Below are 20,731 nucleotides of genomic sequence, written 5' to 3'. Positions count from 1 at the left end.
TGTTGATGAATCTCTGTCTAATGATGATCTTTTACAGATTTGGGCTTCCCTGGCGCTTAAGGGCTTGCCCTCCAGGGTTGCCCTGATTGACCTTGTCCAGTTGGGGGCCGCCGTTAAGCAGTCGCCGGTGATAGCAGAGGTAGACCCTCTGTCTATCGTCGACGTCGTGGTGGCAGAGGCCTCCGACGGGGCGGGGCAATCCTCTGCAGGTGCAGTTGGGGATGTTGGTGCTGACGGCTCTCCTCCCCCTTCCGTATATCCTTCAAAGGGGGAAGTGAGTCCTACGGGCTCTTCTGCTGTCCAACTTCCCTCTAAGGGGAGTGCCTTGACTGAGACTCCCCTTCGGAGGACTGATGGTCCTGATGATCTTCCTCGTGGCCGCCTTCGCCGTAAGGCTCACCGTCCGCTGCGTCGCAAGAGCCTCCCGTCTCCTTATAAGGGTGTTAAGAGACGCCTTTTTGGGTCTTCTTCCTCCGAAGGGGACTCTCCTCGCCGTAAACAGCCTTCAGCTCCAGCTTCATTAGACCTCTCTGGGGATCGGTCTCCTACGCCTGCTAGACCTTCACCTTCTTGGGCAGATGTTCAGCAACCTGACCTCGTCACCCGACGGGCAACGGTCCCTTCGGGGTAAAGGGATTCTTCCCTTACACGTGCAGTGTTAGCGCACAGGCGCTCTCCTGATGTTCGTCCTTCTGCTCGCCAGCGCTCTCCTGAGGACATCCTTCATCCTGTTGTTCCTGAAGAGCGCCCAGCGCGCCAGCATTCCCCTGCTCGCCAGCGCTCTCCTGAGGACATCCTTCATCCTGTTGTTCCTGAAGAGCGCCCAGCGCGCCAGCATTCCCCTGCTCGCCCTTCTGCAGTGTTAGCGCACAGGCGCTCTCCCGCTCGTCAGCGCTCTTCTGAGGATCATCGCCCTTCTATTCGCCAGCGCTCCCCTGTGGTCTCCGAATATCCTGCAGTTCCTGTTGTGCGCCCTGCGCGCCATCAGTCTCCTGAACGCTCTCGCGATCCTCAGCTTGTTCCTTCACACCATCGCCCGCGTTCTTCAACGCGTATTTCTAAAGCACATGTTCGCCCACGCGTCTACGCGCTTCCGGTTCCTGTTCATGAACGCGCCGCGCCGATTGTTCCTTCACAGGATTCCACGCGTCGCCCTCTTGCTCGCCAGCGATCACAGACGATCCAACAATTGCCTGCTCGTCAGCGTTATCCTACGCGTCAGCGATCACCTGAACATCGGCGATCTCCGGATCGCCCGCGTGACTTATCGCCTGCGCGCATGCGTTCTCCAGCGCGCCGTCGCCCAGAGTTTCTGGAAGGACATGGTTCACCCTCTGCTAGCTTGCCCTCGCGCGATCGTTCGCCTGCGCGACTCACGCGCTATCGCTTGCCAACGTGTCACCATGCGCCAACGCGCCAACGCGCCATCGCTCGCCTGCGCACCAGCGTTCGCCAGCGCACCACCGATGGGCTGCTCGCAATTGCTCTCCCTCGCGCTACAGGTCTCCTGATCAACGTCGCCAGCGATCTTCGGAACGTTCTCACTCGCCCACGCGGCAACGCGTTCCCTCGCCACCGCGCTCGTTCGCCTGCACGCCCTCGCGCCCACTCGCCTGCGCGCCCGCGCGGCTACCGTTCGCGCCGAATTTCACAGCCAGTGATAGCAGCAGGATCGCCTCCATCGAAACGCAGGACTGTTGTGCAGGACAAGGAGGACACTTCAGAGAGGTCAGTGCGTCTTTCTTCCCCCTTTCCTTTTCAGGCAGGTCCAGTGGTGTCCACTCCGAAGGATCGCCCGATCCCTTTTCCTCCAGCGAGGATTTCGGACTCTGTGTCCGTGGAACAACAGACTTGGTTTGGTCCTCTGATGCGGGCGTTAGTGAGGGTAATGAAGCCAGCACTCGCCGATCAGGGCAACAAACCAACGGCTGCCTCTCCTACGCTGAAGAGGAAGAGAGGAGTGGACTTCCTGGTGACTTCCCCCAGGGAGAAGTTGGTTCCTAGGAGGTCTGTCGGGAAGGCCCCTTCCCCTGCTCAAGCGTTTTCTCCTTCTCCCATGGACGAGGCTTTTCCGTCCTTGGGTGAGTCCAGTGAAGCGATAGTCTTCCCCTCAGCACCAATGGGGGAGCCTTCTCTTCATGGAGGAGAATCGTCTCGTGCGGAAGGGGCTCTTCGAACCTCTTTGTTGGGATCCTGTATCCCTCCCAGGAGGGAACCCAAGGACTCCAAGACCATCCCGAAATCGTCTTCAAGGATTCGCCAGGAACCCGCGGCTCCCCGGGGGAACGTCCACGCTTCGCCCCAGGAAGAGATTCCGGGGACAGGAGACTTAGCTGCCAGCCCGCAAGGAGGAGATCAGCAGGAATCTGAACATGCCTTCTGGCAGGTCCCGAGCCTGATGAGGCAACTCAACGGATTCATGGACCCCGTGATCGCCCCCCAAAAAGGCAAGGACACAGTCTTGGCCGAAGTATTCTACGTTCAGAAAGCCCCTAAGTCCAGTGCGGTTCTGCCCTGGTCTCGGGGTCTGAAGAGTGCCGGAGCCAGGGCCAATGCCCAGCTCGCGATTCTTGCCTCCTCCAGTCGTTCCTCTGCCGGGAACAAACTCATCCCTCCTCCTCGTCTCCAGCAGAGGAGGTATTTTGAGATCTTGGGTGAGTCCAGTCTCGCTCTTCCTCTCCATCACTCCGTGGAGGAGCTGGCTAAGGGAGTTCCCCTCGAGAAGCTCTCTGCCCGGCAGGTGTCGTTCTCGGCGTCGGAGATCCTAAGCCATGAGAAGGTCGCGAAGTGCGCCATGCAGGCCACTTCGTGGTTGGATATATGACTAGGAACTCTGGGCATCCTATTGCGCTCCGAGGACTTGTCTAAGGAGACCAATAGGAAGGCCCTGGAGACCTTCTTACTCTCGGGCACCCGCTCCATCGAGTTCCTGGCGCACCAGGTCACCACCCTGTGGGCCAACTCGGTGTTGAAGCGGCGCGTTGCGGTGACCGAGAGATTCCACCCGAAGGTCCCCGCCGTGGATGTGTGTAGGCTCAGACATGCTTCCCTTCTTGGGGAGAATCTGTTCGAGCAACAGGATATGGAGCGAATGGCTGAGAGGTGGAGGAAATCTAGCACGGACTCCCTCCTCCATAGGGCCCTTACAGCTCGGCCCTATAAGCCTCCAGCTCCGCCGCAACAGCAGCAGCAGCCTCGTAAGGCTCCGAAGCAGGCACCGCCAGTTAAGAAAGTGGTGTCTAAGCCCCAGCCCTTTCCAGCCAAGGTCAAGAGGGGCGGCAAGTCCTCCAGGGGAGGCAAGGCTGCTAGGGGTAGCGGCCGCGGCCGCAAACCCTAGGGGTGGCACACCCCCTGCGTGTCCACCTGTGGGGGGATGCCTTCAGCGTTGCGTCCGCAGGTGGCAGCAACACGGGGCCGATGCTTGGACAGTTTCAGTGATCGGTCAAAGCTATCGCGTCCCGTTCACAACATCTCAACCTCCGCTGACAGCGAATCCAGTGTCGTTGAGCTCCTATGCCACGGGATCGGCAAAGGGGCTGGCCCTTCGGGCCGAAGTCGAGACCATGCTCCAGGAGGTCGTCGATGGCTCCCCAAGCTTCTTCAGTCGACTCTTTCTTGTAAAGAAGGCGTCTGGAGGCTGGAGACCTGTCATCGACCTCTCAGCTCTGAACGGAATGGGTTTGTCAAGCAAACCCAGTTCAGCATGGAGACAGCGGACACGGTCAGACTTGCGGTGAGACCACAAGACTTCATGTGCACACTGGATCTAAAGGACGCGTACTTCCAGATCCCAATCCATCCATCTTCCAGGAAGTACTTAAGATTCTGCCTAGACGACAAGGTCTACCAGTTCAAGGTGCTGTGTTTCGGTCTCTCCACAGCTCCTCAGGTGTTCACCAGACTGTTCACCCTGATTTCATCTTGGGCGCACAGGAACGGCATTCGTCTCCTTCGTTATCTGCTAGAGTCTTTCTGGCTCTTCAGCAGTTCCAACGGACCCTGGCGGGTCACTCCGTGGTGGTGATGAGCGACAACACCACGGTAGTGGCTTATATCAACAAGCAGGGAGGCACTTTTTCGCAGCAGCTATCCCATCTTGCAGTAGAGATTCTGAGGTGGACCGAAGTCCACTCGATAACACTATCAGCTCGCTTCATTCCTGGCAAGAGGAATGTGCTCGCCGACAGTCTGAACAGGGCCTCGCAGATAGTGAGTACCGAGTGGTCTTTGGATACTCAGATAGCCAACAAAGTCCTGACTTTGTGGGGTTCCCCGACCGTGGACCTGTTCGCGACAGCGTTGAATTTCAAGCTGCCTCTGTACTGCTCCCCAGTCCCGGACCCCAAGGCACTCTGGCAAGATGCTTTCCAGCAACGGTGGGACAACATCGACGTGTACGCCTTCCCACCGTTCTGTCTGATGAGAAGGGTGCTCAACAGGACCAGACTATCGGTCAACTGTTCGATGACTCTGGTAGCTCCGCTATGGCATCACGCGGAATGGTTCCCGGACCTTCTGCAGCTCCTGATGGAGCTCCCGAGGGAACTTCCTCCACGACACGAGCTTCTCAGACAACCCCACTCCAACGTCCCTCACCAGGCCGTGGCCTCGCTTCGGCTTCACGCCTGGAGACTATCCAGCATCTCCTCACGGAGAGAGGCTTTTCACAACAGGTTGCGGAGAGAATGTCTCGTCACCTGCGAAAGTCCTCTGACGGAGTCTACCAGGCAAAGTGGAGAGTCTTTTGTGGTTGGTGTCATGGGAGGGGTATCTCTCCACTCGATGCCACTATTCCAGCAATAGCGGACTTCCTCGTTTATCTGCAGGAGGAAATGCGCCTTTCTGTCTCGGCAGTGAAAGGCTATCGCTCAGCCTTAAGCTTGGCCTTCAGGCTGAAAGGCGTGGATATTTCTTCCTCGCTAGAACTCTCTCTACTCATACGTAGCTATGAGCTTACCTGGCTCCAGTCGGAAGTGAGACCCCCCTCCTTGGAACGGGGTTCGAGTCCTCAGGTCTCTTAAGAGACCTCCCTTCGAGCCATTACGCCAGGCCTCCGATCGCCACCTGTCTTGGAAGACGGCTTTCCTACTCGCCTTGGCTTCGGCCAAGAGTGTTAGTGAACTTCATGGTCTCTCGTACGACATCGCCCATTCAAGGGGATGGGGGGAAGTAACGTTCAGGTTCGTCCCTGAGTTTGTTGCCAAGATCCTCGGTTCGACTCTTTCAGGATCGCGAGTCTCCTTTTTGTAACAAGCGACCCAGACCAGCTGCTACTATGTCCAGTGAGGTGTCTGAGGCACTACTTGAAGAGAACGGCTGCAGTCCATCCTCAAGTGCGAGCTTTGTTTGTGAGCACAGGCAGGACTAAGAGGAGGGTCACCAGGAACACCATCTCAGCTTGGATTCGAAGGGTTATCCACCATGCCTTGAATCCTGACCCTCCTCCGTCACGTCGCCCTAGGGCACACGATGTCAGGGGTGTTGCTACGTCCCTGGCCTTCAAGAGAAACTTCTCTGTGACGCAGGTGCTTCAAGCTGGGGTCTGGAAGCATCAGACGACCTTCACAGCCCACTACCTGCAGGACGTGACCCACAGGAGCCTCGATACGTTTTCTATCGACCCTGTGGTGGCTGCACAACAGCTGGTCTAACCTCAGGCTCCTTTATGGACAAGTAGCAGTAGGTTGAGGGCGTTGTTACCCGGTTTTAGTCTGCGTGAATGAAAGAGTATGGCTGACCCTTACTTCTTTCTTCATTCTCCCCTCTCTTGGGGAAGCAGCATCCTGGTCCTCGCATAGCTGACCTCGACCTCTGCAGGTAACCCATGCTTCTTTGTGCTCCTAGTATTAAGCTTAATACTGTTGCGTCCCCCATACCCTGACGAGGTGGTATTGTGAACGTCCTATCCTAGGTTCCTATATAAAGGTCTCAAGGTCAACTTCATAGGACGAGTCACACCTTTCTCCACACACAACTTATGTAGGCCACTCGTTCCTAGCGAAGCAAGGAACTTGTGAGGTGCAGGGGCTCCTTCTCTCAAGTGCTACTCACTGAGGGATTGAGTCCCCAGGCAAAGCCGAAGTCAGTAAGGCTGGGGACTTTCCACCCTTCCTAAGAGCTAAGTCACCCAATGTAAATAGCATGGTTTGTATTTCGGTTACGGAACAAATGTCAAATTCGGAGATAATTTGTATTTTTCATAACCATACAAACCTTAGCTATTTACACATATTTGCCCGCCATCCCTGACCCCCAAGTCAAGTCCTACCTCTAAGTGAAGTGAAGCAAATAACCGGTGTGTGGGGGGGAGGGGTAGCAAGCTACCCTTCCCCTACCCCCCGCTAACTAGCGCGGGGGTAATTAACCCTCGTTAAAAACTATTGGCTCATCATTTCAGCTACGCTAAAAGGTAAACCCAATGTAAATAGCTAAGGTTTGTATGGTTAGGAAAAATACAAATTATCTCCGAATTTGTCATTTCTAGAAAATTTATAACATAAGTCATTGTCCATTTTTCTTTTAGGCCATGCAGTGAATTGGTGGAAGTGGGTGGAGGTGAAAGGGTCTTTGAAGTGGAGGTCTGTAGATCAACACCTGGACTTGTTGCCACACATTCCTCACCGCACACAATCCGTGTAACACACCTGCATTCTAGTAAAGTTCCCATTGCTGTTCATCTCAAGGTAATTCCTTTAAAACTTAATGTGAAGTTAGTACAAGCATCAAAGTATTAAAGAATTCACAATAATATATTATTTCTATGAAACATCCAAGGTTCATTGGGCTTTATCCTCGAAAAGCTACCATTGTGTCAAAGTCTATCTTTTAGAAATATCACGTTTAGCCATGCCCCCTAGCATAGTAATGCTTTATTGATGGTTTGTCTTGCAAGAGGAATGGTCCATATTTCATTTCTTCTCGTTGAACTCATAGTGGTCAGACGTATTGTCAGCTCTCCACTTTTTCAGTTCGATGAGTGGTTTAGTATTTATTTAGGATTATAATTACCTTAGATGTCTGCTTCTGGTATACAAATGCACTTGTGCATTAATATTTCTAATAGCTTTATACAAGAAGGAAAATATCCTCATTCTAGTTGTGTCTCCAGACAGGGACAATCTTGTGATGTAAATAAAAATGTTCCAAATGTACAGTATAGACTTACCAGACAAAATTTTTCTCACATTTTTCTGATATTATAGCAAATAAAGGTAATTTTCTTTTATTTCTCTTTTTCCAGATTGTGGGTGGCTTAAGTTGGCATCAGAATTATCCATATTTAGTGGTAGGCTCAGATCGACAAATTCTTTTCTGGAAAATTAGCAATGTGTAATATTAACCAGTTCCTGTGCTGTATGTAAGTTCTTGGAAATTTTTATGAGTGTTTACTGATATTAAGTTGAATAAAAAAAGGGTTCTTTTTATATTTTATACACTATTTTATTGATCCATAATTTTGGGGGCTCCATGGCACCCTGTGTCTCCCTGTTTGTTAATCTACTAGTTTCATAGATATTCCTCCCTTGGATCTCTCGCCATCATCTTACTCCATAGTTTGCTTTCCACAGGAAATGCTGTACTTTATGTTTCTGGTAATTTAACTCCACTCTTTTTTGTTTGACTATCTCAGAATTATAAAGTTATCCAAAAATATTTGTGGAACCCTCAGCATCATGCCCACATCTTATTCTGCTGTTATCCTGAGAATCAGTTTTATTTTCACAAGAAACAAAAAGAGCTTTCTCTTAAAACATTTAGCTCCACCTAGATCCTCAAGCAGCTATCCTTTAACCACCTCAAACCACTTATTAAGCAGTCTTCCAGTGTGAGAGCAGCAGGGTTTGTAAGCAGCCAATACAAATATGAGACATGAGTCTGTATGGAAAGCATTTTGTTTATTCAAACCAAAGCCTTCAATCATATGCCCAAATTGCCATTTAGACGGAAGCCCTATCCAAGATTGTTTGCGAATGACTGATGAGTTCTTGGAAATTTCTGTGTTAGGGACCAAGCCTTATAGAAAGTTAAAAACAGTGTGTATACTTAGGAAATTAATGAAAGCAAAAGTTTAGTTCTCTGGTTTGGTTTTAAAGTAAATAAATAAACAGACTAAAAAGCCAGTGAGATGTAGGAACTAGAAAATAGAATAGGGATGGTTACATCTTCATGAATTAAAAGGACCTTTTAAATTGTGTTTGAAACAAATTTTCCTATTAATAAATATTACCTGGATAATTTATCTAGCCCCGAATCCCAACAACTTTCCTAAAGTTTTACCACATTGGCAACCCTGATACCTCCTATTCTGTCCTGTCGTTGGTAACACTGACGGCTGGAGCGAGAGTTCATGCAACTCTCGTCAGTTTGCTTAGAGCAACGGTTGAATAACAACTTTTTGCTCTATTTTGAATTTCATTATCCTTTTTTACCCATAGCTTCCTCAAGCATTTGCATGATTAGGGTGTCTGATATACCAATTCCAGTGTTAATTATCTAGAAGTCCAGTTCCCTTCTCCATTTCGTTTATTTTCTGAAGGGATCTTCTCATTAGTTCCCTTTTTAATCGCCTCTATATGGTATGTTTGTATTTAAGCTCTATAAGAGACATTTTGGTTCAATGTGTTAGAAATGATTATGTGATAAGGACCAGCAAAGCTCAATGGTAGCATGCTTGACTCAACTTTCAATACGTGTTCGTCGTACCCTCTTAAGTTCAATTCCCAATTGAATCAAGTTTTTACTTTTTGTTCGGAAGAGCTTTATATTATTGTAATCAGAAATGCTTGGTTAAAACAGGTAGGTAGTGTGCACATAAGCAGCTAATTTTTTATTTGGACAAATTACTCACTTTTCAGAGAAGTTACATATAAAGGATATAGTTTCAAGTCCAGTAACAACACCAGATAGATCGGTCATATTTGTTAGCCTGTTGAACTTTCACTGTAAATTTTATATCAAGTTTTTCTGATTTAACTTCCTGATTAGGAAGATCATTACATTTCTGGCCTTGGTGGTCATTACATCTTGACCTCTATTGATTATTGTTTGTCTCTTGGCAACCTTGTCGTTGGCTCCTCTGGTTCAGCAATATAGGTCGCCAGACAGGAGACTATTTTTCCTTCTCTACTTGGGGTTTATTTTGTATTACCTAGCTTGGTTTAGGACATCATTCTTGTTTGGGTCAATAGGTCCTAGTATAGGTTAGGTAACAGGATAGTTAGGTTAGGTTTAAATTTAATCATTGTTAAACCTTTCAAAGCTAAGCAGAGGTCGATCGGTTCTTACCTTTCGACTCTGGGCAAATGTCACCAATTACTTGCTTCTCATCATCAGACAGAGTCACATGAGACCTGCGACAATGAGTAATGCTGTTATGTAGTGAAGATACGTTGGGCTGCAACTTCTATACCTCCAGTATAGGCTAGTATCACATCAGCAAATTGACCAAATGTTTTCGTTGTCAAGCGAATCTGTAACTGCCATCACCAGATGTTGCTTGGTGACATCTCCTCTGGGAGTCAGGCAGCAGATGTTCTTGGTCTGTGTTGGCGACCTTGGGTGGCATGTGCCATATCTCCAAGTTGTTTTAACGCTGAGAGATTTAGTCAGTCTAGGCACTCGGACGTTCTCGGTTCGTGTTGGTTGTCATAACTTAACACTTCCGTGGGTTTGAGGTGGATTAAATACAGTCAGCCCGTGCTTTACGCGAGTTTATTCGTCGTGATTTAACTAGAACGTGACACACAGAGCCGCAATACTTATTAAATAAAGAATCACATATTCGCGATAAAAACTCGTGGCGAGATGATTTTAAATAGCCCGCACTCCTTTGAACTGGGCTTGATTTGCGCCATTTCCTTCTTTCCGCCCAGCTTGGTAAAACTCCCGGTTTTACTGTAGACGTCAAATTCCCTATAGAACGGGGCAAGAGACGCATCAGGAGTTGCGCTGTGCTTCAATATTGCTGCGCAGAACTTCGTACAAAAGTGGTGAGTGGTCATTGTATAAAATATATTCACTTAGAGTAATCTTAAATTGTACACTACAGTATACATATTGTACAGAACAGTATTACACCTCTACAAATTTATCAACTAGGTACAGCTGTACTTTTGTTTTTTTGTTTACAAAGGTACGGTACAGAAGAAGTTCATACCTACAATACCGTACTGAAGTTTACCGTTTATAAAAATACTACAACTGTACACGATTACTAATGATTATTTTTTTCCATACTGTACATATTACCAGGTTACTATAGATGTTGGATTACCTACAATGCTTACTGCGCAAGAGATGACGCCTCAAGAATTTTGTCATGCATTATCAATATTGCTGCGTAGAACTTCGTACGAAAGTGGGTAGCAGTTGTTTTATAAAGTATTGACACTTAGTTAAATATTGTACAGAACAGTAAAGGGTATTACATTATACAGCTTTTGTATAAACTACTTATTGTCTTTATTTACTGTAAATGTAGGTTACGTGTGCAGTTGGTTGTCGAGCAGTCTGAACAAAGACAGCAAACACTTACAGTACAGTTAAGCTGTACTGTACTATACATATAATACAGTAATATGCACTGTAGTATCAGTGAGTGTTATAGTACAGTACAATAAAGTATTACTAGATAGGAACACCTGTGTTTTATTACGAGTGTTTGATGACTAATTAGGAACAAACGTTTTGTTTTAAGTGTATGATGACTACTCGGTAAAATCATAGTTTCGTACAGTACTGTACTATAGCCTTACTGTGTCTAGTACCTAGTGTACATGTGTGCACATGTACTGTACACTGTACAAGTAATTATAAACTGATATAATCCAAATAAAAACAACAATATTAAGTAGTATTTAGTTTGTTAATCATCCCTAAGGCACCAACTTGTATGTAAGGTTAGGAGTTATCCCATCCTATGGCAGCAAGTATTCGTAAATTTGTGCCTGTCTGTTACCTAACCCTCGCAAAGAATGAGGGCTGACAGTACGTTCACTGAAAGGAGCAAAGTCTTCGTCAAGCATCAGATCCTGACTTGACCCTGAAGATGGTCTTTCTCCTAGCTCTGACCTCTGCAGAGAGTCAACGAGCTACATGGTCTTTCATATGATATCGCCCATTCACAGAGATGGGGGCAAGCATTAATAGTTGGTTTTTACTATTACAAAAATAATACTCCTATGGAAAGAGCTCCAGGTTTGTATAGCTAGGAAAATACAAATTATTCCAAATTTGTCATATTGATGGATATACTTCCATTACAGTATAATGAGAGGAAGTTTCAGTGGTAAATAAAACATTGCAAACCATGTTTTAACTTTCCTTTACAGAAATTTTATGGTTTTAGTTTTGAAATTTGCTTTTATCAGCTGTTCAAAACATTCCTTTTATTATTTTTGTAGACAGTACTCTCTCTCTTTCTCTTTTTGGCCAAAGAAGTATCCCGGGTTAAGTTTTGTACACAATAAGCTTGGCATCTTTATCAGCTTTATATTGAGTATTCATGTAGTTCCTGTAGGATATGTAACTTGTTTATGATTTCCAGGGATGAACATGAGCATGCCAAATGCAACATACTACAACAGGTGTAAATAGGGGAGATACAGTAGAAGGGTTCAGAACCCTGTTGTATCTGATGGGCAAGTCCAAGAAAAAGTAGAGCATTTCAATTATGTTGGAGACACTGAACTAAGCAAGAGTTGAGAGAGCTGTAAGTGTGACAGCAAAATGGATGGAATAACTATTGTTGGCAAATTAGGTCTTTACTATTCTCTACAGCAGAAACATGGGTACTGACAAAATTGAAGATATTTTGATAAGATGTAACCCTTGATCGTTTAGCTTTATGGCTGGAGTACAGAGGGAACATCATATTACAAAACCAAAATTGAAGTGTCGCGTCCAAAGCTGAAAAAAATGGCTGAGAATGCAAAGAATGAGATGGTTTAGACTAGTGATGAGGAAAAGTTTGGAACAGTGAATACAGAAGTGACTGGAGGAAGACCTAGAAAATGTGTAAAAATGTAATATATGAAGACTTAGCCCTAATGATATTACAGGAAGACAGAATACAGTACAAGATGAAAAAAATGAAGAAAACTAATTTCACATCTGAACCTGTAAAGGAAGAACCGAGGTAAATAAAAGAAAAAAAAATCAGCAATTATGGTACTGTATGTTCTACAGTAATTTAAACAGTGCAATACTTATTGTGATGTTTTATAATTTGGAAAGTGATTGATGTTAGGAGAGAAATATACATGTATTGTAATAAGAGGTCATGAACATATAGTGTCTTAAATAATGAAAAATGAGTCTGCTGTGTATACACATAAGGGCCAGGACACTTAAAGCACTACTACAACCCCTCATAGAAGTAAATCTAATGTAGACGAACAATGATAAAAAATAAAAATAAATGTATATGAAATCCTTTCATGATCCACGGGTGCAAGCATTCCCATTGGGTAACAATGAAAAACATTAACAAAGATACCAAGTTTATTATAATAAAACCCATTTTAGACTGAAATTCACAGGAATTTATTATAAAACACCACAAGTGGATCAAAATAATAACTATTCAGTCTATTAAAATCATAAATGTAAGAAAATTCAATGATTAAAAATATTCTAAAAATTTAATATCTGTAATTGTTATTGTCATAAGAACTATAAATGGACCCTATTTATTTTATAAACCAAATTTAAGAATCCCAAGATGACTAATATATTTTTCATAAGTACTAATCGATTGAAATTTTTCAAGTTCTAGACAATTTTTCGGGGGGCATGTATCCACATTCTCCAAGCTGCCAAAGCCCAACCCTTCCATCTGGCCGAATAACAATGTGTGTCATGCTTCCATTGTGTAGAGTCATTCTTAACCAAGCTTCTGGGGGTAACTGAAGAGCTCTGCAAGAGTTAACATTGAAGATAATGGTGATCAAATATAACATAGAATGGCAACAATATCCAGTCAATGTGCAAACCATTAGGATATGTATAATTCTAATTTACAGTAGATAGCAATAACATACAATATATCTCTGGGTTGGAACAGAGATCCATTCCTACAGCATGTTGTAACTATTTCAAGTCAGAACACATCTGGATATTACAAATTTTAAAAGCAATTTGTATTTTTCCAAGCTAGACAAACCCGAGTCATTTAAATGAGTTACTCCTCATGCTGTTTTCTATGACCAGACAATAATAAAAGGAAATGGGCTGTTGCACCATAGTTGGTTACCATAACCCTACTGCTGGTCAGCTCCATGCCATGAGTGGCTGCTAGTGGGATTCTCTCTTCTAGTCAGGGACTTGTGGGGTGGTTGGGACACGACCTTTGTTTAAATGACTCAGGTCTGTAGAACTAGGTAAATACATTTTTTTTTTTTTTTTAAATTTGTCTTTTATTTCTATGCATATACAAACTTAGTCATTTAAATCGGAGTCTTTCTTAGGCAGGGGTTAATTGAATATAAATTTTAGGCCTTAAGCCAAGCAGTGGGGCATCAAAGGCCATACAGGTGGGGGAAGTCTGTTAAGAGGTATTCCCTCTCTCTCACCCTCATCACTGGCACCTCAACACCCGCAACAGCAATTATATCTGCTTCCCTCTTATCCTCAACATTCAGCAATCTTGCAAAATATTCAGCCCACCTTTTCCTTGCCTCATCTTTCAACAACCTTCCATTTTCACCTTTTACTATCTTCATTCCTCAACCCAGGGTGGGTTGAGGAATGAAGATAGTAAAAGGTGAAAATTACTCTCTTCACTTTCTAAAACTTATTCTTTTCATACGAACAACCCAATCCCTTACCCCATTCTCCAGTCACCCGCCCTCTTTGTCTGAGCTACCTTACGTTTTACTTTGACAATTTTCTCCCCATATCTGGCATTTAAGTCACTACATAATTCCTTATACTCAGACATACCTGGTTAACTCATTCCAGAATTAATTCCGCTTCTCTTTACTTTTCTCACAACACGGCCCATACAAACTAACAAAAGCTCAACATTCCCTACCCAACCTAACCCTTTCCCACACTTACCTACATGATACCTCCTTCCATTCCACGACTGTACCTGTCTTACATTCACGCTACAATAAAACCACACCCTCTCTTGCTATTTCCCTTTCGATCCCAAACACTCACTTTACCAAACATCACTTCTGCCTTCCCTTTTATCTTTTGTCTCACAGGCCAATACATCCATCCTTCTATTCCAAAACATACTTCCAACCTCACATCTTTTACTCTATCGTACTACATCCAAAGGCATTTCAGACACTGAAAAACTAGAGTGCGGGGAGCAGTCACTCTCCCTTGCAACTCCTCCTCTTTGATATCTCACAGGAAGTAACTATACAGGAGAGGGGATTCCCAGTCTTCTCGTCCCATCCTTTTTAGTCACCTCTTACGAAATGCAGGGATACGTTGGCGCTATACCAATTATTGTTATACCTCCGAGGCCACAGGGGGCATATACACAATTCAAAGTATCATACTTTGTTTGCTGGTACAGTAATGTGAACTTTCATAACTTCAAGCTATTATTTTGAAACTAGACTTCTTTACAAATGAATGATATAGAAATAAAAGATGGGACAGTAAAATATAACAGAATATATAAGAAAATGGTGATCTGTATTTTACAAAAATTTATAATACATTGTCGTGAAACTGATTTATACATCTAGCTGCAGAACATAAAACAATGAACCAAAACATAAATGATATATGTCTTTGGCTATGTATCCACCCTCATACATCAAATTTTTTTATTTCGAAAGATCACAAATTTTAAAATAATTTTTATTTTTCTGAACTATAAAAACCAGTTTTTTAAAAGAAGTATACTTTCAGCTTTGCTGGAACTTGAACTGCTTGAATTTATAATGAGGTGTCAGTAGTTATAGTAGAGTGGTGGAGAAGCCCAGCCCCTTCCAGTACACCGAGTAGTCACTTTTACCTTCATACAGTCGAACCTCTAGCTACGAAAGAATCGGCTTACAATATTTTCACTTCATGAAAGGAGATGCGAAGAATTTTACGACTCGGATCACGAAAAATGTTTCAGACAACAAAAGGCGGTACAGAGCTGGAGCCCGACCGTATCTGAGACGGATTTTAAAATTCCCCCTGCCAGCCCGTAAACTCGCTACCATCCTCCTGCGTTCCCATTGGTTATCTCCCTACTCGGATGTTAGTTACCACCATGAGATCCTGCTCTCCTATTATTATTATTATTACCTGCCAAGCTACAAAACTAGTTGGAAAAGCAGGATGCTATACGCCCAGGGGCTCCAACAGGGAAAATAGCCCAGTGAGGAAAGGAAACAATGAAAAATGTAAGATTTTAAGAACAGTAAAAGCATTAAAATAAATATTTCCTTTATAAACCATAAAAACTTAAAAAAAAAAAAAAAAAATAAGAAGAGAAATACGATAGAATAGTATGCCCGAGTGAACCTGTTGCTCCATCTGAGGTCGCCGAGATCGTTACACTCAGGACATCCATGGGTCTGGAAGTTGATGAGGGCAACATCAAGGAACACCAAGAGGAACTTACGACAGAGACCTGAAGGAGTTGGAAGCCATGCAAGTGAACAACCCTATAACTCCTGCAGAAGTTAAGGAGGCTCTAGCTTGCTACCATAAAATGGTGGTTTTTGTCAAAAAGACATCCACAAAAAATTGTCATAGGTCGTGCGCTTGAATATTTAAATAGTTTGCCCGAGTCATTTCAGGAACATTTTAAGAAGCGAGCACAAACAATCTTCCTTGGATACTTTTTAAAAAGAAAAAAAAGAGTCCTTTGCTACTAGCAGGCCAAGAGGAAGATGAAAGTGATACAAAAGAAAAGAAAAGTGGCAGTGATGAAGAAAATATGTAATTAAATTAAGTAGAAAAAGGCAAAAAAAAATAAAAAATTTAATTTTAAGTTTATCATAAAGTTCCTATCATTTGTTAATGTTTTCTGCCATTTATTAATGTGTTTTGTAAAGTTGATAGTTTACGTTTTCTGCCACTTGTTGAAATTTTCTGCCATTTGTCATCGTCCTCTACCACACCGGCACTTCACTCTCGGACATCTCCTCACTCCAAAGGTAAGGTTACACAATTTTGTTACTGTATTTTTACTGTTTGCTCTAATTATACATTTTTTTACAAGTTCCCAACAGTTAGTATTGAATGATCCAAATGATTATACAGTAATTCGTTGAGTACTGTATAGTGGAGTGCATCATTCTTATAATCATTTAATGTGGTGTTTTTATAGGGCCTGGAACAAATTAGGCTATTTACATGTAAAAGGCGACTCACGTGAAAAAATCACAGAAAGAAAGCCACTACAGAACCAATTAATTTTGTGATGTAAGGCATTACTGTATTAACTACCATCTTACCCGTTTCGCCCCCAAAGGACGTACCAGTACGTTCTTGCAAAACACTGTTATTTACATGTTTTTGCATATTTTTGATAACTTTATGAGAAACTTCAGGCATTTTCCAAAAGAATGAGACCAACCTGACCTCTCTATGACAAAAATTAAGGCTGTTAGAGCAATTTCAAAAAATACATAGCAAAATGTGCTCGAAATTTAACCTTACCTTGGGGGTAAAAGGGTTAAAGAAAAGAAATCAAACAACAAAAATCCCTAAAATAATTGAACCTCATGAGCAATAAACTATTCAGTGCATGGGTTAAGTGTCGCAAAGAAAAATTAAAAACTTACCTGCATACAATATATCTAATAACATTTGCATGACAGACAAATATTTCGAAGCTATCTTTCTCTTGGGTATACGGAGCACGGTGAACATATTTTCTAAAGGCTGCTTCTATGCGTGCCCCATCAGTGAAAAACTTCTGAGGAATGGATGTAAAGGTGATTACATATCAAATCTAGACATGACTATGAAAAAGTAATATGAAAATATTATCATCTTGATTATAAAATTCAACATACAATATAGAAGTCATAATTTGTTCGCCACCTTTGACAGTAACAAATAGGTCAAATTTTATTTCAAATTTTATAACTTAAGCTTGTCAATTTTAAGATTGATTACTGATTTAATAATCTTCCAAAATATTGGGCAGTACAGTACAGTACATTAATTATTCCTATCACATTAAATATCCCCTTCCCATTTCTTATTTTTGTTCCTATTCTACTCAATTTCAACATTCTTTAATTATTACTAGTATCTTGGCATTTTATAGTCTTACCTAATTACATGTCAATTCATCAATCAAGATTCATTATGCAATGTTATCAGTAAAGAGCACTAAATTAAGCCCCCTTTAGGATTCATAATACATAAAATATATTAAAAGCAATTTGTAATTTTTCTAGCTCATGCAAACCTGAATCCTTTAAAATAGGGATAGGTCTTTAGTGGCACCGGGGTAACCATTGAAATGTTAACTAGGTAGCACAAGTGGGAAGCACTGCCTACCAACCTCTCACAGGCCTTGGACTGGAAGGGGTTGTTGAGGTGGGAATTTTAATTCAAGCAATTCTTGTTTGTATAGCTAGGAAATATACAAATAACAAATTCGTAGATAATATGTAATTTTCCTAACGATACAAACCTTTAGCTATTTATTCGGGGTATTACTTTTGGTAAAACTGAAAGGACAAGCTATTAAAATTTTAGCGAGGGTTAACTACCCATTTCGCTAGTTAGCAGGGGGTAGGGGGGGTAGCTTGCTACCGTTCCCACACCGGTGATTTAGCTAACTTTGCTTGGAGGTAGGACTTCAAGGGAGATAGGGCTGGTGGGTAAGTTGTATAAATAGCTACAAGTTTGTATCATTAGGAAATATTCAAATTATATACGAATTTGTCATTTGTTCCATAACTGGAATACAAACCTATACTACTGTATTTATTATGGGTGACTCACCCATTAGGAAGGGTGGACGTCCCTGTCAATCTGGCTTTTGGCTTTACCCACGGCTCCTTATCTGAGTATATTTGTACCCAAAATAAGGAGTCCCTGCACCTCGCTAAAACTGCCTACGCAAGTTGTTTGTTGAGATATTTAGAAGTGGGACTATCCAGGTAAAAGTTATTCCAAGTCTTTTGTAGGAAAAACTGTTGTAACCAAGACTTTCCCAATACCACCTCGCCAAGGTAAGGGAACGCAACAGTATTAGCTTAATACTAGGTACAAGAGAGAGCATGGTTTACCTGCAGTGGTTTGAGATCAGCTTATGCAGAGGACCCAGGCTGCTGCTTTCCCATTAAGCGGGGAGGATGAAGAAAAGAAAAAGAGCCAGTCATTCCTTTTCATTCATGCAGACTAAAGCCAGGTAACAATGCCCTCAATCTTCTGCTACTTGTCCAATAAGGAGCTTAAGGTATACAACCAACTGTTGTGCAGCCACCACAGGACCGATAGAAATCTTATCGAGTTCCTGTTGGTCACGTCTTGCAGGAGAAAGGTTGTGAAAGTCACCTAGAGCATTCACACCCTTGCTTGTAGAACCTGTATTAAAGAGTAATCTGCTTTGAAAGGCTGGGGGCACAGCTATGCCCCTGACATCGCGGGTCAACGTGTTGAATGAGGATCTGGATTCATAGCGTAATTGATGAATGAATTCAGCAGAAATTATGTTTTGTTGATGATCCTGTCTCTCCCAGTGCTGATGACAAGAGAAGGGACCCGAGTGGGCTGTTACCGTTCTCTTAAGGTAGAGTTTCATACCTTACCCTGGGTACAGTAACAGATGATCTGGATCGTCAGTTAACGAGTGGATACTTGTTGTCTGGGATCCATCACCTCTGGAGACTGTGCCTTGGCAACAAACTCAGGGAGGAAACTGAATGTTGCCTTTCGCCCTTCTCATGAATACGTGATGTCGAAAGAGAGACCATGAAGTTCCTTAACTCGTTTGGCTGCTGTCAAAGTGTGTAGGAACACTGTCTTCTAAAGCAGGTGAAAATTTGTTGCCTGGTGAAGTGGACCGTAGGGAGGTCTCCTTAGAGACTGGAGAACTCGAACCATGTTCCGAGCTGGAGGTCTCAATTCTGACTGGGGAAAGGCAAGTTTGTAAGTCCGTATGAGTTAGTGAAGATCTAGTGATGAGGGGATGTCCCTGCCTTTCAGTTTGAAGACAAGGCTCAAGGTTGAGTGATCGTCTTTACCTGCTGAAACTGAAAAGCGGGGTCTTTTCCTCCTGCAAATACTCGAGGATTCAGCTATTGCTGGAATAGAGGTATCAAATGGAGAAGATTCGCTTTCCCATGATACCAACCACGGAAGAAGTTATATTTTGCCTGGTAGAATGATGCTGAGGAATTCCTCAGATATTCAGACAACCTTTTTACAACTTAATGCAAAAAGCCCTTTTGAGAGAGGAGGTGCTTGGTAGTCTCAAGGCGTACAATCACAGTGAAGCTATAGCTTGTGGTAGATGTCGAAGTGTGTTTGTCTGTGACATAGAGATGGTTCTCTTGGAGGCTCCGTCAGGAGCTGCAGAAGGTTTGGAAACCGTTCCACGAAATGCCATAGTGGAGCTAAGAGAGACCTTGAGAGGCTGACCGATGTTCTAGCCTTGTTGAGTACCCCTCTCTTCAGGCCAATCGGGAACGAGACGTAAATGCCGTTGTTGTACCCACCGTTGTTGGCATGCCTTTTGCCATAAAGCATTGGGGTCTAGGACTGGGGAGCAACGGAAGCCTGAAATTCAGGGGTGTTGCGAACAGATCCATAGTTGGAGAACCCCATAAAGTCAGGACTTGTGGGCTATAAGGTGATCCAAAGACCAATTGGTACACTTTCCTCTAGTCTGGAATGAAGCACGCTAATAGTGGTACTGAGCATACAGCGGCAGATCTTAGTATTTATACTGTACTGTTAGATGGGAAGAGTCTGTGTACAAGTTTCTTCTTGCTTGTTGATTTGAGCCCCTATGTTGTGTTGTCGTTCATCATACCACTGAGTGGCCCGTCAGGAACTGATGAGACTGTTAAAGGACTGGAAAGTTGGCCTTCATCTCTTAAGAGATTTAAGTGAAGGTACTTTCGGACTCTGTCCAGAGGCCTGAGGTTGTGTGGTGCAGCACGATGGTCCCTCCTCCCTTCTTTTGATGTGTCTACGCACAGCATCAAGTCCGGGCGGAAGGAAGGATGTGAAGGTTACACACCTCTAAATTCTCTACTGCCACCCATCCCTTTGAGGTTCGTCCAAGCTTCTAGTCTCATGGGGATCAAAATGTCCGGGGAATCGAAGACGTGATTCCAATCAGACTCAACCCGCCAATGTAGATAACGAATCCTGAGGCGGCCGTTGGAAATTAGACAGGCCAGGGATGATAGGTGTCCCAGTAGGAATAGTTACTCTGGGCTGGGAGTTCTTCTCGTTTTGCGAAAGGGTCTTGTGACCTTTCTAAAGCCTCGTTATCCTGTCTTTGATGAGAAGGATTTTGTGGAGATTGGTGTCTAGAATCATTCCCAGATATATCCGTCTTCTGAGAGGGAAGTATGGAAGACTTCCCAAGGTTTACCATGATCACCAGATCTTGGTAAAAAAAAAAAAAACTTCAGAAGTTTCGGTGCTAAACCAAGGTTGCCAACGAGTCTGATAGGATCAGTCAGTCGTCCAGAAAACGAAGGAGATGGAAGCCGATCCTGTGAGCCCAGGATGGGTGCTGTGGAAAGACTGAAGCCGAGTGTCCTGAACTGGTGTTTCTTGTTGTCTAGACTGA

The 20,731-nt window shown here is 43.8% G+C and overlaps 2 protein-coding genes across 6 annotated transcripts in view; one reads left to right on the top strand and one right to left on the bottom strand.

Annotated features, from left to right (window-relative positions):
* Nup37 (nuclear pore complex protein Nup37) overlaps nt 1-11,814 on the top strand; it is a 79,722-nt gene extending 67,908 nt beyond the window's left edge. For 2 of the 4 annotated variants that reach the window (XM_068360742.1, XM_068360739.1), the window contains exons 6-7: nt 6,524-6,683; nt 7,241-7,424. In XM_068360742.1, coding sequence (XP_068216843.1) covers nt 6,524-6,683; nt 7,241-7,333 — 253 coding nt within the window. In that variant the 3' untranslated portion in view covers nt 7,334-7,424. Of the gene's footprint in view, nt 1-6,523; nt 6,684-7,240; nt 7,425-10,251; nt 10,271-11,545 lie in introns of those variants that run through there. The other 2 variants (XM_068360740.1, XM_068360741.1) reach the window with 2 other exon arrangements.
* Nucleotides 11,815-12,487: 673 nt separating this feature from the next.
* The window catches only part of LOC137629442 (serine/threonine-protein phosphatase PGAM5, mitochondrial-like), a 30,367-nt gene continuing 22,123 nt past the window's right edge, over nt 12,488-20,731 (bottom strand). Inside the window, exons 4-5 of one of the 2 annotated variants that reach the window (XM_068360745.1) lie at nt 16,749-16,879; nt 12,488-12,915 (exon numbers count right to left, since the gene is read on the bottom strand). In XM_068360745.1, the coding sequence (XP_068216846.1) occupies nt 12,765-12,915; nt 16,749-16,879 (282 nt within the window). In that variant the 3' untranslated portion in view covers nt 12,488-12,764. Of the gene's footprint in view, nt 12,916-16,748; nt 16,883-20,731 lie in introns of both variants that reach the window. The other variant, XM_068360744.1, reaches the window with a different exon arrangement.

This window comes from Palaemon carinicauda, chromosome 37, assembly GCF_036898095.1.
Source record: "Palaemon carinicauda isolate YSFRI2023 chromosome 37, ASM3689809v2, whole genome shotgun sequence".
Taxonomy (NCBI): domain Eukaryota; kingdom Metazoa; phylum Arthropoda; class Malacostraca; order Decapoda; family Palaemonidae; genus Palaemon; species Palaemon carinicauda.
This window is presented reverse-complemented; position numbering and strand designations above follow the sequence as displayed.